The 13508-nt window shown below is 44.9% G+C and overlaps 1 protein-coding gene across 1 annotated transcript in view; it reads left to right on the forward strand.

The window, feature by feature from the left end:
- The first annotated feature begins 1008 nt into the window (after window positions 1-1008).
- LOC138980591 (microtubule-associated protein futsch-like) overlaps window positions 1009-13508 on the forward strand; it is a 41126-nt gene continuing 28626 nt past the window's right edge. The window contains exons 1-4 of the mRNA XM_070353495.1: window positions 1009-1121; window positions 1456-2033; window positions 5751-5973; window positions 7218-7459. Coding sequence (XP_070209596.1) covers window positions 1499-2033; window positions 5751-5973; window positions 7218-7459 — 1000 coding nt within the window. The 5' untranslated portion in view covers window positions 1009-1121; window positions 1456-1498. The remainder of the gene's footprint in view (window positions 1122-1455; window positions 2034-5750; window positions 5974-7217; window positions 7460-13508) is intronic.

Below are 13508 nucleotides of genomic sequence, written 5' to 3' on the forward strand. Positions count from 1 at the left end.
CAGATGTTAGTTTCTTTGCCGTGTTGACAACTTTGACAAGCGCTTAGAACACGGCTGTACCCACGGAATACGCGCTATATAAGCTTCATATTGATTGATTGATTGAACGTCACCGTATGTGGGATCCAGTGGGATCCATGTGGGAAGGTTACTTGGGAATAAACCGGATTGAAATAGTCACTGAGTGAAACAGTTTGATTTGTGTGTGCTGTTCTAATAAACCGCCGGATTGAAATTGAAAATGTTGGGATTTGAAATATATAAGCATTATTTGTTGTTGCTCAGGCTGTCTAGCTGTCTCTGTCTCTGTCTCTCTGTGTCTCTCTCTCTCAGTCCGGCTCCCCGAGGCTCTCCGGCTCTCTCAGTCTCTCTCTCTCTCTCAGTCTCTCTCTTCCCCCCCCCCCCCCCTTCCCCTACTACTTGTCCATCAAGTCAGTTTCCCATGACAGGCGGACGAAGCACATTCATGTGCACGCTAGTGTCACGGTATGCCGATCGAAAAAGGTCTTCTTCCGCAGAGGACTCAAAGGGAGAGACCAGCGCAAAACAACACCAAAATCTATAGCTGGACTTTGGTCAAATCAGGCACGGTTTTAACAACTTCACAACATATGATGATTCGCACCTATGACGATTCGCACCTTATTATGCTGACGATTCGAACTTTTTCCTTGTGACGATTCGCACCTATCACTATGACGCACCTGATGCTGACGATTCGAACTTTTTCTGCGAATCGTCAAAGTGCGAAACGGCGAAAGTGCGAAACGTCTGAATGCCATGTCATGTGTGAGACCATCCAATCACAGCCCCCGAATTCCCCCACGTGTCCATCAGAATAGCTATAATTATATAACTCCCTTATTTTTTATTTCTGTGACTTAAAATTTGATATAAAGTCAGATAATGTTGTGAAGATACTATATATATATATATATATACATAAAAAATAGTACATGTACATGCTTTAGTTTGGTAGTGCAACGCTGCGTGCGTCCGCGTGCGGTCGCGTAGCATTTAGTCAGACCCAAATCGTACATATCTCTGTTCTTGGGGAACATGTGTGCGAGACTTCCGGTAACATGGTGGACAGTTGCGATAGTCGTGGAGCTTAGTTGACGGTCAGAAGCTTTTTCAATCATCTTTGTTCACAACATTTTGTCATTAACCATAATAATCTTTGGTTGATATTATGCACTTGCAAGGAAACCCATTTTCACCATGCATTTTGCAAGCACTTAACTAATTTTAGATCCTGTATCTAGACAATGGCACGGTAGTGGTAATGTCTAATGGAATTCGACGCCTCTCCAGTCCCCTTGTTCAAATGTTAAGATGCTATTGCTTGTTCTCATCCGTGTTTGTTGTCACCGTTGATGCTTTGCATTTAAAATTAAACTGAGATCCGCATATTTTACAAAATTGTAGTTTTATATTATGCATTATTTTGTTCAGAATGCTGAAATCAACCGTGTGACTGTGAGGATCCGGAAACACCATGCCTCCTGCACGGGGACGAGGTAGAGGGGCCAGGGGGAGACAACCAGCCACACAGGCCAGAAAATCAACTCGTACAGCAGCTGCAACTCCCACGAAAGATAGGTCACCAGAAGCTGAAGAAGATGCAGCACAAAACACAGAAACTATCTGCACAGAGGAGGAGATTGATGGAAGTGGTCAGGATGTTCAAATGCAGGTTTCAGACGAACCAGCAGAGGCAGAATACACAGCAGAACAGGTGGACAATGCAACTGCTTCTAGTTCTATTGCTGAAATGAAAAGTACAGACGCAGATGGTACACAGAGTCAGCCTGGAAGTAAAATGGAGGAAGGCGAGTGTAGCACCGTGGCAGAGGATGGAAAAAAGCGGGCGTCAGTCCCAGAAAAGACTGATGATAAAGCTGAACAGATTGATGTTGATGACGCCACTGTCGACAATGCTGAACAAAGTGAGCCGAAAGCCGTGATTATCATCGAGGATGACAAAAGAAATGATGAGGAACGCGCAGGGGAACAAGAGAATAAAACTCCAGGTTGGTTGTAATTTGATTTTTTTTAAATGTATGATAAGTTACAAAGATTATATACCATTAGAAAGTTGAGAAGAGTGTGTGTGTTTGAATACTTTGATGAGTGATTACTGCAAAAACATTATTTTTCTGTAGTCAGTATAATCAGTCTGGACTGTCAGCTGGAGAGTGTGGTGCTGAATGTCTCTGTCAATTTTAAACTCTGTGACTAGTGAGTAGTGTCTGTGTTTGTGTGTGTGAAATTTAGAGTGAAAGAGACATAGATTGTGTGAATCACTGAATGCAGATTGTAGATTGTGTGAATGCATACATGCACTCTTTGTGTGTGTGTGACTGTGAGCGAGAATGCATTCTTGTGAACAATTTGGTTTGTATGTACATGTGTGTTTACAGGTGAATCTGCACAAAATAATAGTTTCAGATTCTTTCTTCATTGACTTCTTCGTAGTACAGCTGAAGATCCTGCCCTAGTGACCACCTCTTTACAGACCTGTTTACCCTTACGATTTTGGCGTAATTTATTACGATTTTCTGCAAAAAATACGCCATTCCGCTATCCGTGTCAAGACTACGATTTTCATTAAAAAAAAAATTTTTTTTATTAATTCATATGTTTGGCATTGTTTTTTTTCAATGGTAAAATGGGGTGAAAAAGCACATGACTGACCAGAGATCATGTCTGTCTGATGAGACGCTGGAGAGCCTTCTAGTGGTGAAGTCTCGCCCTCACTCATGCTGCAAGCGCAAGTACAGTAGAGAAGCGCTTGACTCACTGAAAAAGGCCTACAGCGAGCAAAAGAAAAAGAATCAGTGATGCATGTGCTTTTGATGTGATCTTCTTTGAAATTATGATGACTACAAAAACTGACTGATGTGTTTTGTTTGTGAATGATGGATATATATAGGTGCATGATTGCGTTTCGCAGACACAGTTGTCATGTGCGTTGTAATTGGCGACAAATGCTGGATGATTACTATTTTTGTGCCAGGATTACTATTTTTGGGGCTGAGCATTACTCCAAAACACTTATGGGGGTAAACAGGTCTGTCTTTATAATGACTATAATTATAACAATAACAATAATAATAACAGCACTTTATTGTCCATTAAAATATTACATAAAAATGGAAATTTTTCTTCGGCACACCCTGTCTGCCTGTAAACGATTATAACAACAATTGTATAGGACGACACACATAAAACATAAAACATAAAAGGGATACAATCAAATATGATATTGCACTATGTAAATTTACCCTCTCATATCACAGGAGTTGGGTTTCACAGCCGAGTAATCACATTACAAATATTTCCCACACACCTTCACATGTACACATTGTTTGTTTTTTCCCAGCCGACCAGCCTCTACGTGATGCGAGAAGAATTTAAAATGGTGACTGCAGAAGGCAGGAATGACTTTTTAAACTGGTTTTTGCGTGCCAAAGGGACCTTATAACGTTTACCTGAAGGGAGAATTTCGAAACAGGGGTTGAGAGGATGGATCGGATCACGGACAATTTTGAGAGCTTTCCGCTTAATGGCAGCTTCGTAGAGACTGGTCAGCTGTCGTTGGGGTTGCCCAACAAGCTTGCTAGCCGTCGCAACAATGCGGTGGAGTTTAGCTTTGTTTTTAACATTTGTGGTACCATACCATGTCACAATGTTAAAAGTCAGTATGCTTTCAATCAAACTGCGATACACAAGTTCCATAACACTTTGATTGACATTAAAATATTTAAGCTTCCTGAGAAGAAAAAGTCGCTGCTGAGCTTTCTTATAAACAGCATGAACATGATCACTAAAAGTCAGCTTATTGTCAATTGAAACCCCAAGATATTTGAAGGTTTCCACAAGTTCAACTTCCTTGTCGCTTATTCTCACTTTTTGGGGACCACAATTATCACTCTTTCCTCCAAAAATCATTTCTTTTGTTTTGCCTACATTCAACTGCAAGAAACTGGACTTGAACCATTCATTCAGAAGATCAACTTGGGTAAAATACTTTGACAAAGTTTCGTCGTCCTTCAGACGCCCAACGAGGGCCATGTCGTCTGCATATTTAATGAGGGCTAGAACTGGATCATTTAAAAGCATGTTGTTTGTGTAAATGGAAAAAAGGACAGGAGAGAGAACACAACCTTGTGGGGCCCCGGTGTTTAAAACAACTTCGTCTGAAAGCACAGAATGACCAAACAAACGGTTGCTGAGGCTGACACGTTGTGGCCGATCGCATAGGAACTCCCTGATCCAGAAAATCAAATTATTGTTCACATCTAACTGGACTAACCTCTGGATAAGTATATGGGGCTGAATCGTATTAAAGGCTGATGAAAAATCCATAAAAAGAACTCTAACCGTGTTCCCTGCTGTATCTAAATGGCTGACAATCATGTTGATAAGCGTGAGTGTAGCATCTTCGACGCCTCTCTTTGCCCTATATGCGAACTGAAGGGGGTCCATGCGATCTGCCACAGACTCAGTGAGCTTGTTACAAACAAGCCTCTCCATACATTTCGCTACAACAGAAGTCAGTGCCACAGGGCACTGTCCATTACGACCATCCCATTAGATTCCGGAAAAAAAATTGTTCCTCTGTCTAATTGAGTAAATCACGGTTTTTGAGTCACTTGAGAAAAAATGACTCTATGTAATCGGTCAGTGTTAGTCTGTCCGGCCGGCCGTCCGTAGACACCACCTTAACGTTGGACTTTTCTCGGAAACTATCAAAGCGATCCGGCTCATATTTTGTTTAGTCGTGACCTCCAATGACCTCTACACTTTAACGATGGTTTCGTTGACCTTTGACCTTTTTCAAGGTCACAGGTCAGCGTCAAAGGAAAAATTAGACATTTTATATCTTTGACAAAGTTCATCGGATGTGATTGAAACTTTGTAGGATTATTCTTTACATCAAAGTATTTACATCTGTAGCCTTTTACGAACGTTTTCAGAAAAACAAGGGAGATAACTAGCCTTTTCTGTTCGGCAACACACAACTTAACGTTGGGCTTTTCTCGGAAACTATAAAAGTGACCGGGCTCAAATTTTATGTGAACGTGACTCCCAGTGACCTCTACACTTTGACGTCTGCTTTGGTGACCTTTGACCTTTTTCAAGGTCACAGGTATGTCTTGAAGGAAAAAAATTGAAATATCATATCTCTGAAACTATTCATCGGATTTGATTCAAACTTTATAGGATTATTCTTTACATCAAATTATTTACATCTGTATTGTGTTGTGAATAGCAATTTCTTCCTGTCCATCTGATGCCTCATATAATATTCAGAACTGCGAAAGTGACTCGATCGAGCGTTTGCTCTTCTTGTTCACCTTTCCATTTCGACCACATGACCCCTTTTCGTTTGGTCCCTTTGGTGGTCACTACCAACAGGTTCAACTTTAGTACTACATTGTAGTACTAGCATAGATCAGTAAGCTAACATTGCCCTATAGTCCATTAATGCCTGCCAGTGTCAGTGAAAAGAAAGTGTAGACTGAAGACACCACTTAGATACAATGGTAGTCATGTGGCTTTCTTTAATTTTGCCAGAGACTATCAGAGCCCTATATAACCTTTATGCATGTATGCATTAGGGTAAGACCTATCTGTAAGTGTAAGTGTAAGAATTAAACTTGCATAGTTTGTTTTCAAAGATCACCATTACTGGTACATTCTTTATATTTTCAGCTACTCCCATGATTTTCTTTCTTTGCCAGCTCTGGTGTGGCGGGTTCGAATGTGTCCGGTGCCGTTCAGCTACTTGTGCCACATGGACGACCACTTTCAGAAGATGATGCGGTTGTGTCAGAGTTTTGAGTTCCGCATGTCCAAGCTGCTGCTGCAGGAGAGCGTGAAGGACGCTGACCCAACGTTCCAAGCAGGAAGCGACATTCAGTGGCATCCTGGATCCATGACTCGCGCGGAAGCTAACACCTTTGGGTAATGCTCTTGTGACAGGAACACCCAACATAAACACAGGCTGAATGGACCCCTCTGATCTCTTTAAAATGGCCGTCAGTTCACCAACTAGCTGCAGTCAATCACTCACCTCACCTTGTGAATATAAACGATTGAAATATCCTCCAACAACATCCTCATTCAATGAACTTCTCTGAACATGGGTTTCAATTAATGTTTCTTTTTTTTCTTTCTGAGAAACAGTGACAGATTCAGTCAACGATAATGAGAGGAATTTTGCAATAGCACTGTTAACACAAACATAAAAGACACAGTTTCGTTTGATTCTGCATGACTTTGATCAGGCAATTTTTCAAGGTAGCTGGTCGGCATTGCATGATGGAAGGGCTGGTGGTGCAAATTGTAATAGGGTCAAGTTGGGGTTAATATTAATAATTAGGAAATCATTGTTCTCTCAAAATATTTTATGAAGCCAGAGCAGTAAATATTTTCTGTTTTTGAGTAAATGTTTTTGAGTCATATGTCACAGATGACGAAAGGTGAGTCGTACAGTAAAACCTCCAACTAATGACCTTGAAAATGTCCAGAAAAATCGGTCGTAAAAAGGAGGGGTCTTTATTGGGAGTTTAAGAGGTATAATTTTTTTCACAGGGGAGGCAACTGTTGGGCAGTTCAGTCTTTAGTTGTGTTCGTTATTCCATTTTTTTTCTCATTTGATGTGCATAATTATGGGTTAGCATGATGTATACATGTGCATACACCAGCGCACAGGCAGACATCACACACACACACACACACACACACACACACACACACACACACACACACACACACACACACACACACACACGGCCTCATAGGTAAAACTTGGTCATTGGCCTCGGGTGAGAAGGTCAGTGTCTGTAAACTGGGTCAGCTATAGGTGGCAAGAGGACAGCCGTATAGGCCACTGGACTTTCATGCACTACTGACTACAGACTACCACCCCTGACTCTTGATGCGTGACTAATGGGGTGCGTGTTCCACGTGTACTGAGTAATTATGAACTTTGACACTCACTGGTAAAAAGTTCAAAGTCGTTATTAACCCTATGTAGGTAGGTCGGTTGTCGGAAAAAGGAGGGCATCGTTCTTGGGAGGTTAGTTACAGTGTGAAAGGCATCCGTGCCGAGAAATTCGGTCGGCAAAAGGAGGGGGTCGTTCTTGGGAGAGGTCGTTACGGGAGGTTCCACTGTATAAGCATTTGTTTTCCTTGTTTATTTTCAGCATGGTGGAAATGAAGGTGGAGGATGCGTCTTTGGTGGAGTTGGTTCATTCTGCTCGCAGGGCCAAATGCTCGCAGCAACACACAATACGCTTTGAGCTGAAACAACTGTCCCGAGAAGAGACCCTGCTGACAGAGCAGAAGAAGGACGCAGAACATGTAGATAACGGTCAGGTTGAAGGAGACGCCAAAAAGCTGACAAAGGATTTGCCCTCGCAGGATCCTTCGGCTGAGGCACTGTTAGGTAATGTGCATACCAACCCCTAAAGCTGTTGGATTATGATGCATTCTTCTTCTTCTTCTTCTCCTGCGTTCATGGGCTGAAACTCCCACGTTTACTCCTGTGTGTTTTGCACGAGTGGGTTTTTATGTGTATGACTGTTCTTACCCCACCCTTAAGGCAGCCTTACTCGACTTCGGGGGATGATATATTCAGTCTCCTAAGGTTGTTAGATATTGTCCATTCGGACCCCTAAGGTTGTTCAGGCATGGGAATTGTCCGCAGAAAGGCAAGTTTCCGCAGATTTTTTTTCTCGTTCAGCCGAGAAAGCAAAAGTGTCCGCCGAAAAAATAAACGGGGGAGGCAAAAATGGTTCTGAAAATTGAATTTAATGGCAAACTTGGAGCTCAGATGACACCAAATTGCACAATTTGGGTTCTTTGGAGACTTTTTTTTGGGGGGGGGGGGGGGCATGCCCCTGGACCCCACTATTAAGGCTAGGCGCATTGCGCCGTCAACTTTTTAATATTACTTACAAAATTTCAGCCTTTTTTTTTCTTTTTTCAATTCCCATGCCTGGTTGTTAGGTTTTTAGACAGCATTGTTATCAAGCCTTGGTCTTTGTTCACTGATGCATACTGTTTAGTTCAGATGCATTGGTCTGAACCTATGGTGCGCCAAATTGGTATTACTATCGTTAACTGTTATATAGGGTTTTGAAACTATCGTTGACTGTTATATAGAGTTTCGAAACTGTCGTTTGCTGTTATGTAGAGTTTCTGAAACTCTATAAAACAGCTAACAATAGTTTTGTCAAAAGCGCGTTGGTATCGTTCCCAAACGGGAAAACCCTGAAATGACATTGCAAAACTGTCTTTTTGCTACGAAATGTACATTTTAACTAGAAACACAAATTTAAACAAACTACAACATTAGGAAATGCTTGACCGTTCTTCTGTTGTCGTCTTCTTAAATTATTCTATCATATAATTTGTACTTTCGGCCGTACCGTTTTCCACGTGTGCGGTTTGAAGACGGTAGGCCTACAGAATATTCGCGGTAAACGAAGATTTGATTACTTGATTTTTAACGAAGCGTTAAACGAAGCAGCGAAATGATGGACATCAGATGACGGTTGAATATGATCTACTAAATGTTGTAGTAATTTAGTGCAAATTCGCTCGAACGAAACGCTCAACAGCCATTTTGCCGGCATCGAAACATCCGACTACGCCTTCGCTATTTTTAGACACTCTATATAACAGTTAACGATAGTAATATCACTTGCGCGCACCATCCCGCCGTTTTGCAAAACCCTTGTTATCTGTTATACATAGTATTAGCAATAATGCGCACGAACGCGCTATTGATATAACTCGATATAACAGTTAACGATAGTTTCGAAACTCTATATAACAGCTAACGATAGTTTCAAAACCCTACATAACAGTTAACGATAGTAATATCAATTTGGCGCACCATATGAACCAGCGCAGGTCAACTATTGATAGTTTTGACATGTATGACTATGAGGTATTCTGACTGTTAATGCCTTACCCCCCCTTCGTGTGTACACGCAAGACCAAGTTTGCACGGAAAAGGTTCTGCAAACCATGTCAGAGTTCTAGATATGGGTTATAAAAACACAAACATACCGAGCATGCTTGCCCCGAAATTGGCGTAGGTTGCCTGAACGGCGGTCATAGACGTAAAAATCCACTCGTGCTAAAACGGGAGTGTACGTGAGAGTTTCCACCTATGAACGAAGAAGAAGAACTGTATATACAGTGGAGTCCGGGTACAACGAATCTCAAGGGAGATACATTTTAGTTTGTTATATCAGCAATTCGCTGTAGAGTTTCCAACCCTAAATGGCCTTAAGACAAGTTTTCCCACTCACCTTCAAATGATCGTCCCATCGATCTTTCCTTGGAGAGTACAATCTCTGCATGTTTTCAACAGCTTCATAATATAATCCATAGAGAGAGGCATAGTTCAAATGTTCATTACTGTCACAATTTTAGAAATAAAATTTAAAAAGTCGTGTAAAAGCATGTACATGTACATTCTGATCAATCTCCGTGTCCGTCAAAAAACCCTCTGAAAACCCCATCTAGACTAACTAAATCTATCTTCAAAGTGAAGTATTGGACATGCCTGTGAAAAGTAAGCCTGATTCATGCTACATGCACCCTTATATTTGTGTTGAGAGCCGGATTTTCGACGAAATCGATGCAACAATATCAGTGCAAGGGAGGTAACTCTTGTTACTCGAAAGCACAAGTATTGATGACGTCATGTGATTAGTGCTTCTGCTCCTTCGTAAATCCTCGTACAAACACGAAAATAAAGCCATGAACGGTGAAAGTTGCAAATATAAGTTACGCTGCTCAGAACTGGCACACTTCTCCCTTGTACACTCCAATTTGGAGATCATATCCAAGTCACAGACATCGCTGCACTTTGCCTGCAAGTAGCGACGTAGGGTATTGGCAGCAACACGTGCTTCTGTGGCAGTGGAATAGTGAAAACACAGCGGCGGTGGCTGTTCCGTGCACCTCCCGCTGTTTGTTCCGAGTTCGCTCATCACGCGATGTGCACTTGTGTTTGTGTATTTTTGTCTTTGGAGACAATTATTGACATCAGTTCGTTGTAGCCTTGTGACTTTTAGCGACAAAATGGTTCTGGGGCGATGAAAACGTGTTTGTTAAAAGTGGGGTTCGTTATGCAAAAAAGGTTTGATGTAGCCGGAAAGTAACAAGTAAGAAATAGAAGGCTGTCTGCCGGGAAATCAATGGCAGTTTGTTAAAAGAGGGATTTCTTTATACCCAGGTTCGTTATAGCTGGATTCCACTGTATTTTCAATCTAGGTCCATTGACCCGTAGCTGTCTGAGTCTGTGAACAGCCATACTTAGACCTTTTTCTGTCCCTGGGGAGTGCTTTCAGATACGTCTCCTAAACAAATTAAAACTCATTTTCCTTGTTGAGCTTATGTTTAATGCTTGGTTAATGTCATCTGAGTGTGGTTATCAATATCAGACTGCTAATTCTGTCGTCAAGTGCCGAGTCAAAGTCTTGATTGCGGTGACCCTGATAACAGAGATGATGACAATGGAGCAAAGTTTTAGTGTTGTTGTTGTAAAGCAGCAGTTACATTCTGTAATAAATTACATATTCCTACTCCGAATCACATGTAGCAGTTGACTCAGTCTAAAGTGCTAGGTCTGAAAAGGCTACCCGTCTAAGGGGAGCAACCCCAACTAAAAAAGTGTAAACGTAGCTATGGTAATGACGACGCACCCAGGGAGTTACCTCCCCTCCTGCGTACTACGTCACTACTGCTACTGACCACGTGACCCCTATCATTCGACACTTCAGCTTTCTAGGGAGCAGGTCGTGAATTTTTTGGCTCTAGTGGAAGTTCGCTGTTTGGTGTTTGCTTAGACACCCACCGGCACCCACACCCGTCTCTTCACCCGCTGCACTGGTAGTTGGTGAGCTCGTTCCTTTACTTGTATCGAACGTAATTTTCTGTTGCTACTTGAAATTTTCGGCCACGTGTTGGTCACGTATTTTGTGGTAGCCATTTTGGAATTTTGTGTCTCCATTTTGTTGTCAGCATGTCTGACGGAGACAAAAAGCGCGAGCGCGGCAAGGCTGATGTGAAAGGGAAAATTAAACCCAAGTCTTCCACTTCTGTCCCTAAGCCTATTTTGGTTGTTGTTTCTGACGCGGCTAACAATAATGTTATGACGGTCCCTATTTCTGCCCCGAATGACCAGCCGGTTGTGGGGCAGTCTAATCAACCTACGCGTACCGTTGTTTCTCGCTCGTCTTCTCTGCCGCTTGCAGATTCGACGGCGCTGGTTTCATCGTTGCTTTCTTCGCTGGTTCCCGAGCTTCGCACGTTGGTGAGAGAGGAGATGGTGCGTTCTCAGCCTTCGACTTCCGTTGTCCCGTCGATGGCTTCCTTTCCGCTTCCGGCTGTGACGCTGTCCTTGACCGAGGCGGTTGCTTCTGTGCCTTCTACCGCTGTGGTTGGCGACGCAAGTAAGTTGGGCTGGTCCGTAGGTCCTCGTGAGGCCGCTGGACGCTCCCTGCTGGGAAGCAGCCCTTTTCGGCGGGTTCACGACCCGCAAACCCCTGTTCGTTCTCACTTTGGCTTCACGGAAGACCATCGTGTCGATGAGCAATGGCGGCATTTGGTTCAGGCTTCGACGCTTCCGGCACTCGCCGGAAGCGTAGGTCCTCCGACGTACGCACCCGCTGGGGTCGTTTCCGGAGTCGACCAGCCGGTTCCGTCTGCTGCGCTTCCGGCACTCGCCGGAAGCATAGGTCCCCCGATGTACGCACCCGCTGGGGTCGTTTCCGGGGTTGACCGGACGTGGCCCTCTGGGCATTCGGCCTTCCGGCCGCCGTCCACAGTGTCTGCGCTTCCGCTTTTCGCGGTCGCGTCTGATACTTTTCCGGCTCAGACCGGATCTGCTGCTTCTTCTGCTTCCGCTTCCTCTCAGGTGGCGGTCGCGGGGGGGCATCACCAGCCCTTTGGGCAGGTGTCTCAGCCCTGGCCGGGGCAGTCAGCGCTTCCGTCTTCGGTTGTTGCTTCGACTGCGGTTCCGGTTCCGGCGGCTGCGGGCATGCCGTCCTCTTACTCTTTCCCTATTCAGGGCATGAGTTCGGATGGTATTGGAGTGGACGGGTTTCCGGTTTCCGGTTACGGCGTTCACCGCCCTTCTACCAGCAACGTGGACTTCGGTCCTTCGCCGGAGGTTTCGGATATTCACTCCGTCGCCAGCGAGGCTGCACGTGTTGGTTATCCGGAGAGACTCAAAGTGGCTCTTGAGGCCGCTGCTGAGGTCACTTCGAGATATTTCGCGGAAGGGGCTTCGGTCTCTTCGGCTGCCGCTTCGACGGCACCGTCCGCGATGGCTGATTTTCGCTCTGGGAAGGAGGATGACTCATACTTCCGGTTTTTGGAGTCTCCATCCATAGCCTTTCAGCTTTCTCAAGTTTTGGCCAAGCCATCTCCTTCCGGAAGCGGAATTCCTTCACTTCCGGTTCCGCTGCTCGTGCCTCACGGCTCCGTTCCGGAGCTGGCACAGCAGTGGATGGCTTCGCCTTCTCAGGCTTCTGCATTCGCTCTGTCGTCTCACAGGCGGTTGGTTTTGCAGAAGTCTCCTAGGAACTTGTTGGATGCTTTCGCTCTCCCGCGTTCATCTTTGACAGTTCCTCCGGAGATGCTGGCCTTGTTGGCCAAGCCTATCAAGAAGGATGACGGTGTGCTCTTTTCTGAGAACACTCTGATTGCTTCTGAAGAGGCAGGGCGTCAGCAGCTGGAGCTTGCCTCCATTGCTGAGACTCTCATTCGGGCTCTCTCTCGTGCCCTCACTGATTCACTGAATCCGTTCTCTCTCAGCGAGGATCAGGATGCGGATGACGTCTCCACTTTGTTGGCCGCTCTTGCGAGGGTCAACGAAGAACAGATGAGACTTTCCGCTGTGCACTATGCGCACTCTGTTATGTGTCGTCGGGATCTCTTCCTGTCACACTCTCAGTTTTCGGATCAGGCGACCAAGGACACCTTGCGTGCCTCACCGGTCTTGGAGGGTTCCCTCTTTGGGCATCTCGTTTTTGATGCCCGAAGACAGGAAATTCAGGCTAACAGGGACCAGCAGTTCTCTGACTTTTCCCTGCACAGCCTTAAGCAGTCCAAGCAGTCTCAGCCTTCTCAGCCGAAGCAGGCTAAGGTTGCTGGCCCTCCCAAACCGGCAGACAAGGGTCGTGGACGTTCCTCTTCTCGGGGCTCGAGAAGACGACCGTCTTCCGGCAGGGGGAGAGGCGGCTCTGGAAGCAAGCCTCACCCCCAATGAAGTGCTCCCGATCTCCCCCCCACCCCGCCCTCCACTCTGGTGATGGCGGGGGGCCCTTCCCGGGCACTTTCCCACTGGCTCGTGTCTGTACAGAGTCAATGGATCGTGGGGGTCGTGAGGTCGGGCTTCCGTCTTCTCTGGAAAGATGGCAAGGCACCTCTGGTCAGGCGTCCGCCGGCGTTCAGGCCTCCCTCCTCGCAGG

Source organism: Littorina saxatilis, linkage group LG11, assembly GCF_037325665.1.
Source record: "Littorina saxatilis isolate snail1 linkage group LG11, US_GU_Lsax_2.0, whole genome shotgun sequence".
Taxonomy (NCBI): domain Eukaryota; kingdom Metazoa; phylum Mollusca; class Gastropoda; order Littorinimorpha; family Littorinidae; genus Littorina; species Littorina saxatilis.